The sequence below is a fragment of the Musa acuminata genome, chromosome BXJ3-2, assembly GCF_036884655.1.
Source record: "Musa acuminata AAA Group cultivar baxijiao chromosome BXJ3-2, Cavendish_Baxijiao_AAA, whole genome shotgun sequence".
In the NCBI taxonomy this organism is placed as follows: domain Eukaryota; kingdom Viridiplantae; phylum Streptophyta; class Magnoliopsida; order Zingiberales; family Musaceae; genus Musa; species Musa acuminata.
In genome coordinates this window covers 29,590,561-29,607,255 of record NC_088350.1, presented here as the reverse complement: position 1 = coordinate 29,607,255, position 16,695 = coordinate 29,590,561, and the positions used below count along the sequence as shown (strand labels likewise).

General features: G+C 40.8%; 2 protein-coding genes across 2 annotated transcripts; both read left to right on the top strand.

The window, feature by feature from the left end:
* The first annotated feature begins 4,776 nt into the window (after positions 1-4,776).
* LOC103976272 (expansin-B15-like) lies at positions 4,777-5,841 on the top strand. The gene is made up of 4 exons (XM_009391475.2): positions 4,777-4,963; positions 5,058-5,170; positions 5,261-5,454; positions 5,529-5,841. Exons 1-4 carry the CDS (start codon positions 4,777-4,779, stop codon positions 5,839-5,841), a joined length of 807 nt encoding a protein of 268 aa, XP_009389750.2.
* A 7,499-nt stretch (positions 5,842-13,340) lies between these two features.
* Positions 13,341-14,406, top strand: LOC135631588 (expansin-B15-like). Its single transcript, XM_065139325.1, has 4 exons — positions 13,341-13,527; positions 13,622-13,734; positions 13,826-14,019; positions 14,094-14,406. Exons 1-4 carry the CDS (start codon positions 13,341-13,343, stop codon positions 14,404-14,406), a joined length of 807 nt encoding a protein of 268 aa, XP_064995397.1.
* The last annotated feature ends 2,289 nt before the right edge of the window (positions 14,407-16,695 follow it).

Below are 16,695 nucleotides of genomic sequence, written 5' to 3'. Positions count from 1 at the left end.
ATGATAGAGCGGTGCAAGTTCGTGGGATACCCCAAGGAAACTTATGGGTATTATTTTTATCATCTTGAGGGCCAAAAGGTCTTTGTAGCCAAGAGAGCAGTGTTTCTTGAGAAGGAACACATTCTTGGCAGAGACAGTGGGCATGATAGAGTTGAATGAGGTTGGAGAACCTAGCTCAAGCACCACTCTACAACCCGAGTATGTTCAAGTACCTAATAACCTAATACACAAGTTCCAACTTTACAAAGGTCCGACAGAGTATTCCAACTTCCTGAGAGATATGTGGGACATATTAGAGGAGAGGATGTTGAGAATATTGATCCTCAGACCTACGAGGAAGCTATTCTGAGTATAGACTCTGGGAAGTGGCAAGAAGCCATGAATTCTGAGATGAATTCTATGTACTCCAATAAGGTTTGGAACATAGTTGATGCGCTCGAAAGTATTGTACCCATCGGTTGTAAGTGGATCTTTAAGAAAAAGATCGGAGTAGATGGAAAGGTAAAAACCTATAAAGCAAGGCTAGTGGCTAAAGGGTATTGTCAAATGCAAGGTGTTGACTATGATGAAACCTTCTCACTCGTAGCAATGCTAAAATCCATTTGAATTCTATTGGCTATTGTAGTACACTATGATTATGAGATCTGGCAGATATATGTGAAAATCACATTCTTCAATGGGAACCTCGAGGATAAGGTGTATATGATATAACTCGAGGGATTCATGTCCAAGGACTACCCAGATAAGGTGTGCAGGTTGCTTAGATTCATTTATAGACTAAAGAAAGCTTCCTAAAGTTGGAACATAAGATTTGATGAGGCAATAAGATCTTATGACTTCGTTAAGAATGAAGATGAGACTTGTGTATACAAAAAGGCAAGTGGGAGCATTGTCACTTTGTTGGTGTTATGTGTGGATAACATTCTGATCATTGAGAATGATGTAGGAATGTTATCAACAGTAAAGGCTTGGTTATCTAGACACTTCTCCATGAAGGATTTAGGGGAAGCATCCTATATCTTGGGGATTCAGATCTATAGAGATAGATCCAAAAGGATACTTGGCTTATCCCAGTCCAGGGACATAGAAACCATTGTCAAAAGGTTTGGTATAGAAAATTCCAAGAGAGGTCTCATACCGATGAGACATGGGATATTGCTTTCTAAGACTATGTCCCCAAAGACTCATGAAGAAAGGGTGAACATGGATATGATACCTTATGCCTCAGCGATAGGGTCTATCATGTATGTCATGCTATGTACTATGCCTGATATAGCGCGTGCTCTGAGTGTCACGAGCAGGTATCAGGCAGATCCAGGCTTGGGGCACTAGAAAGCAGTAAAGTGTATCCTTAAGTACTTAAGAATGACTAAAGATCTTTTACTAGTATATGGAGGTAGTAGCCTCAAGGTTGAAGGCTACATGGACTCAAGTTTTTAGTCTGATGTCGATGATAGCAAGTCAAATTCGGGATATGTGTACACATTGAATGGAGGAGCAGTGTGCTAGAAGAGTTTCAAGTAAGATACTACTGCTGACTCGACCACAGAGGTGAAGTACATTGCTGCAGTAGATGCAACAAAGGAGGGAGTATAGATGAAGAAGTTCATCACAGATCTAGGAGTCGGGCCAACTAGCGATGAGTTGATTCCTTATATTGCGACAACTATGAGGCGATTACTCAAATAAGGGAACCCGGGTCTCATCAGAAGTATTCTAAGGAGGTTCCAACTTATCATAGAGATCATGACATGAGGAGATGTAGTAGCGGAAAGAGTTCAGTCCGAAGATAACATTGCAGATCTACTGACAAGCCGTTGTCTCATATTGTCTTTGAGCATCACAGGGGTCTGATGGGGATAAAAAACATAGGTGATTGGCTTTAGGTCAAGTGACAGATTGCTAGTCATAGGTGCCCAGCAAGCCAATCACTGAGTGATGGCACGTGTGACTTGACACATAATCTTTTTGCTTATTATATTTTGGCATTTATCACTTTATATTGACTATTGCATATATGCATGTATATATTGTGATGCCTTTGGATCTATGCAATGAGAATCAGATCATGATGAGATCACGATAATGAGACTGATTCACCATTAAACATATATCCTAAATAATCTCGGTCATAGGTTACTCGAGAGGGACATCTAGATAACCGGATAGGTTGGTGTGCTGTATACCCATCCATATGATGGATGCAGCTGGTCTCATAGCTACTCGTGTGGGGACACTAGGGATACAATACAGGTGCTCATTGAAGAATGAGTTTATTGATTGATCCGCTTACGGAATGATGGATGGTTGTTGATGCCTTATTGTTAGATAGCGATTTAGTAGTTCCAGTGGTTTATCTGGTCCTTAGACTTGAGACACCAAGAATGTCCTGTATGAGTGCTCCATTCTTTGATACCGGACTTATAGGTTTGGATGTCCCAGATCTAGTACAACCGGTTATTGGGAGTGGCAGTCGACCTTACGAGGGCTATTGAGTGTCGATAGAGGATCATCCACTCTTGGTGTCATGAGAGGAATATCACATGTGTTCTTGCTTAGACAAATTCCTGGTCAGGGTCATTCAGATTGAGAGAGAAAGAGTTCTCCGGGAGAATTCGATTAGAGCGAGACTCAACTAGAAACCGTGTGGGTCTGACAGCACCACACCCAATATACGGTCTCTAGGATATTAGATGGATAAGGGACTATAGGTACACGATAACTGAGGACAGATAGGTCCAATGGATTGGATTCCCCTGTATCGTTTGGGGACTACTGCGTAATGATCTAATACATCCGTAGTCGATGAGTCGAGTGAGTTATTATGGAGATAATAATTCATTGAGCCAGAAGGAGTTCTGACAGGTATGACTCACGGCCAACTCAATATTGGGCTTAGAGGGTCATACACATATGGTAGGTGTTGCGATGAGTAGAGATTCAAATATGAGATATCCACCAGAGCCCCTGACTTATTGAATATCCAATAAGCTCCTAAATTATTAGATCCTATAGACGAGATCCAATAAGAGCCCATAAGAGATTATTGGATAGAGATTCACTAATCTAAGAGGCTTGGGTAGTTGGATGCAGATCTAATACCCAATATGGGAGGATCCATTAGGGTTTGACAATGGACCTCTATAAATAGGAGGGATTCAGTGGTTCATAGGCTAGAGTCTTTGCTTGCCTCTTCTATTCTCCTCCCCCTCTCCACCTCAGAGCAGGCCTGGAGTTTTCAGGAGCATCGTCGCAACCCTGTTGCGTGGATCATCGCTAGAAAGGAGGACACTTGACCTTCTTCACCCTCTCCTAGAGATCTATAAGGAATATACGATCTCCCTAGGTAACATAATCTATTATACACAGTTTGTTTCATGAATTTTTGCGCACCAATCTTCGTACGACGACGAATATCTTTTTGAAAAATTAGGGATTTTATTTTTTTGTTCTTCCGTTGCGCATGTGATGTCGCTCCCAAGATTTCCCAACAGAACAAGTCTCAACATCTCGTGAAGAGGGAAGCTTTATAAGAAATTCAATGAGCACCTTGAGTGCAAGAGAGAAAAGAGAGAAAGGAGAAAATAATGATTTTAGAAGGTAGAACAAACAGTTGCAAGTCTACAAATAACTGCTCACCGGGTGCTAGGCGCGAAGGTAAGTTCCCATCAAGTTAACGTGCAAACTTATGATGATTGTTCAACGCCCGACATAGGGAGGAGAAAACTGGTAGTGGGGTGACGTCAGACAGTGAGAAAGAGAGAGGGTGTCGCAGCAGCAGCGATGGTTGCATGATCAGAGTTGCTGTTGCCGAGGAAATCTTGCTAAGGCAAGAGTGGCACTAAAACCATGTTGAGAATGAAATGAAGAAGATATCTTTGTGTTTAATATGGTGCTCCCTATTTATACACATTAGGAGAGACGATTTTCCTCAATAGAGCAAAAATATTTTCTCATGTAGTTAGAAAAATCTTAGTTGCTATCATGGGAAATCTTAGTTGCTATTAGTTAAATCCAGTATCCTTTATTTGTGATGAGATCAAATTTGAACATAAAGTGTCCTTCATGTTAGACCTAAATGAGCGATATATCATTGCTAGCACAACACTCACTCGAATGCCTCATCAACCCAACACGTACGAGCAATGGTTAGCATAATGTGATTGATCGTAATGTTAGACGATTAAAATGATTTCTAATATCCAAGAAATATTCGATAATCCTACGAAACTATTCTCGTAGCTTTCATGACGATTAACAAAGTCTTTGATAGGACTCATGTATTTTAATTTACGTAGAGTTCTCTAAACTCTCTAAATTTTATATTATTTTTTAAAAAAAATACTAACCTAAGCATGAGACAAGCTTACTTTTCGAATATGAATTTTTGTCTCAAATAGCTAATTTGTATTAGAGGAAGAAATGAAATCCCAATCGATAGGAAAAGGAAGAAATGCTTCAAAAGGAAAGTCCTCAAATGAAATACAGTAGGTTTTATTTTTTTACCGTGTTTTCAAATAAAAAAAAAAACTTTTCCAAATGACGTACCAAATCATGATTTAATAGAAATATCAAATTCGTCTCCCTACTGGATTCACAAATTTTGATACAAAATAACCAAAGCAATAAGCAAATACTAAACGGATTCTGTTTGAATATTTTCCTTATGTAAATATTCTCAAAGTTAAATATAAATAGGATGGCACCAACGAGACAGCATAATACCATCAAAATAGTCTCCTTATAAGATACCGTAGGAAAAGTTAGATTCAGGCAATGGAGGTCTTTGCAGCCATGGCCTCCTCCTTTCGTCGTCTCTCTTCTCTTCTTGTTTTCGTTGGTTTCCTTTCCCTGCTCCGCCCCTGCGCTTGCTACAACCGCATGAACTCGTCCGACACTGACTTGGCCATGTCGCCGGCTGTAGCCACCTGGTACGGGGACGCCGAAGGCCCTGGAAGTACTGGTAATGTCTACAATGTTCCTGCGTTACGTTCTGAAGTATGCATGAGAGCATACGTGAAATAGTGGATCAGCATGTATGTGTATAATATATACAGGTGGCGCATGCGGATATCGTGATGGGGTTGCCAAGGCTCCGTTCCAATCCAAGATAGCAGCAGGTGGTACTTCGCTGTACAAATCAGGCAAGGGATGTGGTGCTTGCTATCAGGTAACACGCCTTAGCCAGCTAGCTAGATTGTCTCATTTGCAACGTAGATAATGCTGGGAGACAGATTGATGATGGCACTGATCGGATCAGGTTGCGTGCACGGCGAACCCTGCATGCTCCGGGAGGCCGGTGACCGTGGTCATCACAGACCAGTGCCCCGGCGGCCCGTGTGCTTCCGACGCCGTCCATTTTGACCTCAGCGGGGCTGCCTTCGGGGCCATGGCGAAGCCTGGCCAAGCCGCTGCGCTTCGCAGCGCGGGCTCCATTCACATACAATACGCCAGGTGACAACCCCAACCCGGAACTCAACTGCCACTCGAACACCCTTATCCTAACATACTCTCCTGTGGCTTCGTAGAGTGCCCTGCAGCTACCCGGGCTTTCACGTCACCTTCAGTGTGGACAACGGATCCAACCCAAACTACTTCGCCGTGCTCCCCGAGTTCGTAAATGGGGACGGCGAAATCTCGGCCGCCGAAGTGGGGCAGGGGAGCTCGTGGACGCCCATGCAGTCTTCGTATGGCGCCGTTTGGAAGCTGAACGCGCCAGTGCATGGTCCAGCTTCGATCCGGCTGACCTCCGCCGTGTCGAGGAAGACCATCGTTGCCACCAACGTCATCCCCGCGGGTTGGAGACCAGGGGCCACGTACTCCTCCAACGTCAACTTCTAACAAGTCTAAAACAATGCACTAAATTGCTACTTATATGAGATCATATGATTCACAAGTTATGATTCATGTGTGTTTGATTATTATGAATAAAAACAAGGAATGAATTATCGTGGTTGAATTTTAGAGAGGGAAAAGAGTTTGACGTGTCTTTTGCCATAATACTTTGCTCGAAATACTTAAAAAAAACTCTTTAATTTATGTTCTCCTTAACTTAATAAAACTCTAAACCATTGGCTCAAAATACTAAATTATAAGGTAATAAATGTATACTTTTAATTTATGTTTTTATCGATATCCGATGTGAACGTAAAAGCAACGACACACGCGGCCTTGTTCCAATAGCATCAAGATTGAGACTTATAGGCTGATTAATTGGCATTTTATCCCCCAAAAAAAAGAAAAAAAAGATGATGGTAGAAAAAAATAATAAAATAATAATAATAATAATAATAATAATAATAATAATAATAATAATAAAGAAGCGAGAATAAATGACCCGAGAAATGAAATATCTTGATCCAATTTACTCATTCCATTTGACACAACTCACCCAACAAACTAGAAATAACAAGGACACATTTATTTATTTATTTATTTATTGCAAGATGCACCTGATTAAATTTTAAATAGAAAGATATTATTCGATAAAAATCAGTAAGTTATAAAATAAATAAATTATCCTTCAATAATTTAATCACGACAGGGATCATAGTTCACATAGAATTGAATGGCCTCATAGAGAGCTACATATGCATGGTTGCATCATATTTCGACAAGGAAAGTAGTATATGTTACTGGTTAAATCCGGTTATCAACTATTATGTATCCTCCAATGCGATCGAATCTAGTCATGAAACATCTTTAACTTCTGACGTAGTTTAATCTAGCCATGAAGTATCATGTATGTCCAATGCATTCAAATGTAACCATAAAGTATCATGATTAAGGGCTTGATACCCCAATGTCATGAACTTAGCCGGAATTGTCTAAGTCGCGAGGCACCCTTGCAGCAAAGTCGCGGACTTAGTTGGATCTGCCTAAGTCGTGAAGCACCCATGTGCCAACTCTTTGAATTTAGCCGAGATTGCCTAAGTCATGAGGTGCCTTTGCAACATATGTGTTCGTAAAGAGGTTGCCTAGTTGCAACCTCGTACAGGTCCCGAAGGACCTATAAAACAGAAAGTTGATTAGATTGAAAACGAGCGACGAACATGCTAGTCATAGGTGCCCAGCAAACCAATCACGTGAGTGATGGTACGTGTGACTTGACATAAAATATTTTTGCTTATTATATTTTGATATTTATCATTTTATATTGACTATTGCATATATATATATATATATATATATATATATATATATATATATATATATATATATATATATATATATATATATATATATATATATATATATATATATATATATATATATATATATATATATATATTGTGACGTCCTTGGATCTATGCAATGGAAATCGGGTCATGATGAGATCACGATAATGAGACTGATTCACCTTTAAATACAGATCCTAAATAATCTTAGTCATAAGTTACTCGAGAGGGACATCGAGATAATTGGACAGACTAGTGTGTTGTATACCCGTCCATATGATGGATGTAGCTGGTCTCATAGTTGCTCATGTGGGGACACTAGGGATATAGTACAGGTGCTCATTAGAGAATGAGTTCACTGATTGATCTGCTTAGGAATGTTGGATGGTTGATGATGCCTTATTGTCAGACAGTGATTTCGTAGTCCCAGTGGTGTATCTGGTCCTTAGACTTGAGACACCAAGGATGTCCTGTATGAGTGCTCCATTCTTTGATACCGGACTTATACGTTTGGATGTTCCAAATTTAGTATAGCCGGTCAATGAGAGTAGTAGTCGACTTTACTAGGGCTATTGAGTGTCGATAGAGGATCATTCGCTCTCAACGTCATGAGAGGAATATCCCATGTGTTTTTGCTCAGACAAATCCCTGGCCAGGGTTATTCGGATTGAGAGAGAAAGAGTTCTCTGGGAGAATCCGATTAGAGTGAGACTCGACTAAAAACTGTATAGGTCTTACAGCACCATACTCGGTATACGGTCTCTAGGATATTAGATGGATCATGGACTATAGGTACACCGTAACTAAGGACAGACAGGTCCATTAGATTATATTCCCGTGTATCGTCTGGGGACTACAACGTAGTGGCCTAGTACATCCGTAGTCGATGAGTCGAGTGATTTATTATAGAGATAATAATTCACTAAGCCAGAAGGAGTTCTGACATGTATGACTCACGGCTAGCTCGATATTGGGCCTGGAGGGTCACGCACATATGGTAGGCATTGCGATGAGTAGAGATTCGGATATGAGATATCCGTTGGAGCCCCTGACTTATTGGATCATATAGATGAGATTCAATAAGAGCCCATAAGAGATTATTGGATAGAGATCCACTAATCTAAGAGGCTTGGGTAGTTGGATGCAGATCTAATACCCAATAGGGGATGATCCATTAGGGTTTGACAGGGGACCTCTATAAATAGGAGGGATTCAGTGGTTCATAGGCTTAGCATTTGCTTGCCTCTCATATTCTCCTCCCCTCTCCACCTTAGAGGAGGCCTATGCTTGACCTCCTTCACCCTCTCCTATATGATCTCCCTATGTAACATAATCTATTCTATACGTAGTTTGTTTCGTAGATTTTTACGCACTAATTTTCGCACGACGATGAATATCTTTTTGGGAAATTGGGGATTTTATGTTTTTGTTCTTTCACTTTGCATGTGATGTCGCCCCCAAGATTTCCCAATAATAATATCAAAGTCAAGCTATTCGTATGATAGATTGGTTTTGAACTGCATGTATTGTGTTTTGGAAAAACTTTTGAAGTCAAAATTGTTGACCCAAAATAAGGATGGACAACAACAGTTGCTACCCTCGATCTGCGTGCCTGTAGCCACATGCAGCGGCTGCCGCAGCCAGGCTGCACAGCGCCGGCGTATGCGCAAAGTGCTGTGCCTGCAACAGCCGGCCGACGGCCTGCTTGCAGCAGGCTTGCCGTCGGCGGGGCTGGCAGCCCGCGGGCAGAGGCGACTGCGGTCGCTTCTCCCGCGGGGTGAGGCGCCGCATTGCAGCGGTGCCTGTGACCGCTGCTCCCGCGGGCAAAACCCCTCGCATTGGCGGCCGCCCGGCGGGCCAACACCGCCTGCGGGAGCTGCCCCGCGGGCAGAACCGTCCGCCGAGGCGACGGCGCCCGCGGGGGCGTCCACCTGCAGGGGCAGCATCGCCTGCGGGCGGCGAGGGCAACGCCCCCCCGCCTCACAGGTCGCCGCCGGCGGGGTGGCGACGGCGGCGATAGCAGCAGGGTAGAGGGCATTAGGGCATCTTAGGGCAAAATACAGTTTTGCCCCTTGAAATTTCAAAAATTTCAGTTCTGTCCTCTGTCCAAATTACGAAAAATACCCCTCGGAATTTAGAAAATTCCTTATATGTCTCTGATTTCAAAAAATATTAATTAATTAAAAATTTTAATTGATTATTATTATTTTTATTATCTAGTAGTCATATATGATGATGATTTATATATGTAATGTATCAAAAGTAGACATATGATCATGAACGTGTGATGTATGTACTTGTGATTATTATTATTGGGGCTTGCGAGCCTCTATTTTTATTTCTCGCCTGCGTGCTTATGATGTATGTAATCACACGATGAGGCGCAGTGAGAGCGTGGAAGCGATAACGGGACCCATGAGACGGACAATCGCGATGCATGGAGATGCATCGAGATATCCACAAAGCTAACGAGGACGAGATGGACAATCATAGGATATGGAGATGCACCGCCGCACACATAGATCTTGATGTGAGTGATTAGGCCCACTGGCTTGGGCCTGATCACATTAGGCTGTGGTACATGATTATCTGGTGTAATTGCTTATACACCTATTAGATATGTATATATATTTGCATGCGATATAGATATATATATATATATATATATATATATATATATATATATATATATATATATATATATATATATATATATATATATATATATATATATATTAAATATGTATATGTGTGACATGTTATATTAGGAGACCAAATCATAGAAACCCCTCTATCGATAATATTAAATTGGTAAACGTAAGGTCATTAGATTGACCCACGTGACCTTCCATCGTTATAGGTAGGGACCAATTCCCGGTGTAGGTTGAGTCGGTCGAGTCCCACGAGGCTCACATATATCGCGATTCGCTATCTTGCCTACGATATAGAGATGTCACCGATGACCTGAGGACATGGTATACTTGGTCGAGTCCCTCGAGAGTATATCATCAAATTAGACTCATCTTGTAACGATGGTGTTGACTTAACCGAACATCATGGTTGGTCGAGTCTCTCGAGATCATAGTGATTTGGAGGCCAAACAAGGCGTGAATCATAAAGAGCTATGATCGACAAGAGTTGCATACGTTTTGGGCTTAGTGTGATTGGTCAAGTCCCTCGAGGTTACACTAAGACGCTGATTGTATCTTAATCTGTAACACCCCTGATTAGTCCCACATCGAAAGTGGGCAGGATTAAGAATGACTTATAAGGGTCTGATGAGTGTACTACTATCAACTTCAGCTTAAGCATTTTGGTCAGTGGTTTAGACCAAACGAAGTTGATAGGCCAGTTAGCCCATCAGGCCCGAGTCATAATATTTGGTGGCTACGCCTCACATTCACTATGCTAGGGTTTGATCTGGGTTATGTTGGGGCTTGACGAGGACGTCAAGTCTTTGAGTAGGGGTGATTGTAACACCCGACTTATAAGGGTCTGATGAGTGTACTACTATCAACTTTAGCTTAAGCATTTTGGTCAGTGGTTTAGACCAAACGAAGTTGATATAGGCCAGTTAGCCCATCAGGCCCGAGTCATAATATAATCCCTATTAGAAGTCTATCGGAGACTTCCGTTTCACGTGCTAAGGGTGTCGCGACTCACTAGTAAAATAGTGAGAGCATATTAAGATAGAAGTCAATATTTTGATTGTTTATTTTTTGTAAAATCTGCATGTTATTTATTTCTACTACATCTTTATTTTTAGAAAATGTCACTTTCAAATCCCTTATTTGGCATACTTGATGTCAACCGCCTCACTGGTCCAAATTATACTGATTGGCTCTGGAACTTGAGAATTATTCTCACGAGGGAGAAAATCGTGTACGTCCTTGATACAGTGATGCCTACGCCCGAGGAAGGGGCAAGTGAGGATGTGATCACTCGTTACGTGAAGTACATTGATGATTCCACTCTTGCTCAGTGTTACATGTTGGGCTCTATGACTCCTGAGTTACAGAGACAACATGAAAAGATGGATGTCAGATCTATTCTCCTACATGTCCGCAAATTGTTTGAGGAATAAGGAAGGACTCAGCGATATGAGATATCCAAGAGTCTCTTTCACGCAAGGATGACTAAGGGGACATCGGTTCAGAACAATGTCCTAAAAATGATTGAGTTGATAGAGAAACTCACAGGTCTAGGAATGATTCTAGAGGATAACTTATGTGTGGACATTGTGCTTCAGTCCCTATCAGATTCCTTTTCATAGTTCATAATGAATTTTAAAATGAATAAGCTTGAGGTAACTCTCCTAAAGCTCCTCAATATGTTGAGGGAGGCAGAGAGCACCATAAAAAAGGAGAAGCCAGTTCTCTACACTAGGGAGACCATAAAAAAAAGGAAAGGAGAAAAGTCCCTTAAGAAGGGCAAGGGCAGACCAGGTAAAGCAAAGGTTGCTAAAAATGACACGGCAACGGACAAAGGCCAGTGCTTCCACTCTGGTAAAGATGGGCACTGGAAGATGAACTACAAAGAGTACCTTGTAGAGAGGGTGAAACAGAAGCTTGGAGAAGCTTCAGGTACATTCATGATCGGTCTCCATTTGTCACTCTTATAATAACACATGGGTATTGGATACCGGTAGTGCTTGATACCCCAATGTCACGAACTTAGCTGGAATTGTCTAAGTCGCGAGGCACCCTTGCAGCAAAGTCACGGACTTAGTTGGATCTGCCTAAGTCGTGAAGCACCCATGCGCCAACTCCTTGGACTTAGCTAGGATTGCCTAAGTCATAAAGTGCCCTTGCAACATATGCGTCCGCAAAGAGTCAGCCTAGTTGCAACCTCGTACAGGTCCCAAAAGATCTGTAAAACAGAATGTTGATTAGATTGAAAATGAGCGACGAACAAGTCCCGACGTCTCATGAAGAGGAAAGCTTTATAAGCAATTTAACGAGTACCTTGAGTGCAAGAGAGAAAGGAGAAAACAATAATTTTAGAAGGTAAAACGAACAGTTGCAAGTACACAAATAGCTACTCACCAGGTGCTGGGTGCGAAGGTAAGTTCCCATCAAGTTAACGTGCAAACTTATGATGCTTGTTCAACGTCCGACGTAGGGAGGAGAAAACTGGTAGCGGGGTGACGTCAGACAGTGAGAAAGAGAGAGGGTATCGTAACAGCAGCGATCGCTGCAAGATCAGAGTTGCTGTCGCCAAGGAAATCTTGCTAAGGCAAGAATGGCTCTGATATCATGTTAAGAATGAAATGAAGAAGATATCTTTGTGTTTAATATGGTGCTCCCTATTTATACAAATTAGGAGAAACGATTTTCCTCAACTGAGCAACAATATATTCTCATGTAGTTAGGAAAATCTTAGTTGCTATCACGGGAAATCTTAGTTGCTATTAGTTTAATCCAATCATGAAGTATCCATTATCTGTGATGAGATCGAATTTGAACATAAAGTGTCCTTCATGTTAGACCTAGATGAATGATGTACAAGCAGTGGTTAGCATAATGTGGCCAATCGTAATGCTCGACGATTTAAGCGACTTCTCGTATCCAGGTAATATTCGATAATCCTATGAAACTATTCTCGTAGATTTCATGACAATTACCAAAGTCATTGATAGGACTCAAGTATTTTAATTTACGTAGAGTTATGTAAACTCTCTGAATTTTTTATTAATTTTTTTAAAAAAAATTACTAACCTAAGCGTGAGACAAGCTTACTTTTGGAATATGAATTTTTGTCTCAAATAGCGGAAGAAATGCTTTTATTAGTAATTTTATTATTAGTTTGTCGTAGAGAAAGAAATGAAATCCCAATCGATAGGAAAAGGAAGAAATGCTTCAAAAGGAAAGTCCTCAAATGAAAGACAGTCGCTTTTATTTTTTACCGTGTTTTCAAATAAATAAATAAAAATTTCCAAATCATGATTTTATAGAAATATCAAATTCGTCTACCTACTGGATTCACAAATTTTGAGACAAAATAACCAAAGCAATAAGCAATACCAAACGGATTCAGTTTGAATATTTTCCTTGTGTAAATATTCTCAAAGTTAAATATAAATAGGATGGCACCAACGAGACAGCATAATACCATCAAAATAGTCTCTTTATAAGACACCGTAGGAAAAGTTAGATTCAGGCAATGGAAGTCTTTGCAGCCATGGCCTCCTCCTTTCGTCGTCTCTCTTCTCTTCTTGTTTTCGTTGGTTTCCTTTCCCTGCTCCGCCCCTGCGCTTGCTACAACCGCATGAACTCGTCCGACACTGACTTGGCCATGTCGCCGGCTGTAGCCACCTGGTACGGGGCCGCCGAAGGCCCTGGAAGTACTGGTAATGTCTACAATGTTCCTGCGTTACGTTCTGAAGTATGCATGAGAGCATACGTGAAATAGTGGATCAGCATGTATGTGTATAATATATACAGGTGGCGCATGCGGATATGGTGATGGGGTTGCCAAGGCTCCGTTCGATTCCAAGATAGCAGCAGGTGGTACTTCGCTGTACAAATCAGGCAAGGGATGTGGTGCTTGCTATCAGGTATACACGCCTTAGCCAGCTAGCTAGATTGTCTCATTTGCAACGTAGATAATGCTGGGAGACAGATTGATGATGGAACTGATCGGATCAGGTTGCGTGCACGGCGAACCCTGCATGCTCCGGGAGTCCGGTGACCGTGGTCATCACGGACCAGTGCCCCGGCGGCCCGTGTGCTTCCGACGCCGTCCATTTTGACCTCAGCGGGGCTGCCTTCGGGGCCATGGCGAAGCCTGGCCAAGCCGATGCGCTTCGCAGCGTGGGCTCCATTCAAATACAATACGCCAGGTGACAACCCCAACCCGGAACTCAACTGCCACTCGAACACCCTTATCCTAACATACTCTCCTGTGGCTTCGTAGAGTGCCCTGCAGCTACCCGGGCTTTCACGTCGCCTTCAGGGTGGACGACGGATCCAACTCAAACTACTTGGCCGTGCTCCCCGAGTTCGTAAATGGGGACGGCGAGATCTCGGCCGTCGAAGTGGGGCAGGGGAGCTCGTGGACGCCCATGCAGAATTCGTGGGGCGCCCTTTGGAAGCTGAACGCGCCAGTGCCTGGTCCAGCTTCGATCCGGCTGACCTCCGCCGTGTCGAGCAAGACCATCGTTGCCACCAACGTCATCCCCGCGGGTTGGAGACCAGGGGCCACGTACGACTCGAACGTCAACTTCTAACAAGTCTAAAACAATGCACTAAATTGCTACTTATATAAGATCATATGATTCACAAGTTATGATTCATGTGTGTTTGATTATTATGAATAAAAACAAGGAATAAATTATCGTGGTTGAATTTTAGAGAGGGAAAAAGAGTTTGACGTGTCTTTTGCCATAATGCTTTGCTCAAAATACTTAATAAAAACTCTTTAATTTATGTTCTCCTTAACTTAATAAAAACTCTAAACCATTAGCTCAAAATGCTTAATTATAAGGTAATAAATGTATACTTTTAATTTATGTTTTTATCGATATCCGATGTGAACGTAAAAGCAACGACACACGCGGCCTTGTTCCGATAGCATCAAGATTGAGACTTATAGGCTCATTAATTGGCGTTTTATCCTCAAAAAATTACTTTTTTAAAAAATATATATTCATTTTACCCTCCTACATCCATCATTTTTAAAAAAAAATTTGAATCATTAATAATTCGGTTGAATTTAACGTAAAAGTCAGTCGGGCTTTTTTTTTCTTCTTACTCCCTTTCCTCCTCCTCCTCATATTGTACTTTTCTTCTTCATATATTTTCTTCTTCGTTTCCTCCTTCCATCGTATCCATCTTCATCTTCCTCCTTTTACTCCTCGATCGGAAAAGAAAAAAAGAAAACAAAAGACGATGATAGAAAAAAAAATATATAATTATAAAAAAGAAGAATAATAATAAATAAGCGAGAATAAATGAGCCACAAAACGACAAATGAAAGATCCTGATCCAATTTGATCCAATTTACTCATTCCATTTGACATAACTCACCCAACAAACTTGAAAGAACAATGACATTTATTTATTTATTTATTTATTTATTGCAAGGTGTACTTGATTAAATTTTAAATAGAAAGATATTATTCGATAAAAACCAGTAAGTGATAAAATAAATAAATTATCCTTCAATAATTTAATCACGACAGGGTGTGAATGATAAATAGCTCAACTTTTCATATCGTGGCTATGCGACACACGTGCCACGACAACCACATACTTCTTCCCTTCGCTACCTATCATCAGCGCATCATCATCTCCCCATTATATTTAGTACTCTGAATTATCCATCATATAGTCATGGGAATCTCAACGTCATCCCTCGAGGACACTTGTGAATCACAAACTAAAATTCTTTCTCAACACACTAATTTTAGGAAGGCATCGTAGTATAATATATTTGTCGAGCTCTCTATTACAATCCATTTTGACTCATACATCATTGTGCTTTAATGGAGGTGCTCGATTTCTACTTTTTTAAATACAATAGGCTTTCAAGCATAACCTTTTTAATTGTGACTCCTTTGCATAAATATTTCTTACAGAGAAGCTACTATCCCTAGCCAATGGTCCATTAACAATCTATGTCCACTTGATTCTCGGCCATTACACCATCCGTTCATCAAATATTAAATCGTTTATCAATTAGTTATACTATTAACAAAAATTTATGATTCAACATATGTCAATCGATGATGCGTTTACATAGAAATAAGATCATTGCTAGTTAGTGCATGATACTAGTGAGTGACTAAGATGATGACACGCTTGCTATATGTGATGCTAATATATCAGCCACTTCAGATCCACTATAATACTACTATTAGTGCATCACGGCATGAACAAGTATGAGATAGTCCATGTACCCAAACTTCGATCTTGAATTTTAAAAGAAAGAAGTATTTTAGGAAACAAATGACATGATTCTTATTTGAACAAATAGTTGATACTTCATCTATTCTAATTTCAAAAGAATAAGTTGAGGAATTAAATAGGACAATAAGATTAAAGGTAAATAACATCATCTCACTTGATATAATAACTGACCCATTAACTTATTATGAAAAATATTAAAACATATTATTATTCATTAAATCTTTACAGACAAATCTTTCCCGATTAAGGGTTTGATGAGAACATAAACGGAGACTTAACCATTAATCGCAAAGGCCTAAACCCAAGTTTCTGATATACGATAATGGGATCGTTTAGCTTGACACTTGTTTGAACACCTCGTAAGTCAAACACAGCAATGCCAATCGTAATGCCCAATGGAATGGAAGATTTGGTTTTGAAAATTTATTATTGTGGATTAACTCTACTTAATCTTGATGGTTACCAAATCTCTCTATAAAATAGCCCAAGCCTAAATGCTTCAATGAGACGAAGCAAAGATTAGCATTCAAGTAAAATGTCAATCGGCGCGTGGGGGTGCTCCCATTGCTGACTCAGCTGTAGCGTGGCATGGCATCGGTTGTGACGTG

What these genes read in the sequence shown, in the direction of transcription:
- LOC135631588 (XM_065139325.1), top strand. Translation starts at nt 13,341, where the DNA reads ATGGAAGTCTTTGCAGCCATGGCCTCCTCCTTTCGTCGTCTCTCTTCT. An exon ending in GATGTGGTGCTTGCTATCAG is followed by an intron (nt 13,735 to 13,825) that starts GTATACACGCCT and finishes TGATCGGATCAG; the next exon opens with GTTGCGTGCACGGCGAACCC. An exon ending in ATTCAAATACAATACGCCAG is followed by an intron (nt 14,020 to 14,093) that starts GTGACAACCCCA and finishes GTGGCTTCGTAG; the next exon opens with AGTGCCCTGCAGCTACCCGG.
- LOC103976272 (XM_009391475.2), top strand. Translation starts at nt 4,777, where the DNA reads ATGGAGGTCTTTGCAGCCATGGCCTCCTCCTTTCGTCGTCTCTCTTCT. An exon ending in CGAAGGCCCTGGAAGTACTG is followed by an intron (nt 4,964 to 5,057) that starts GTAATGTCTACA and finishes TAATATATACAG; the next exon opens with GTGGCGCATGCGGATATCGT. An exon ending in GATGTGGTGCTTGCTATCAG is followed by an intron (nt 5,171 to 5,260) that starts GTAACACGCCTT and finishes TGATCGGATCAG; the next exon opens with GTTGCGTGCACGGCGAACCC.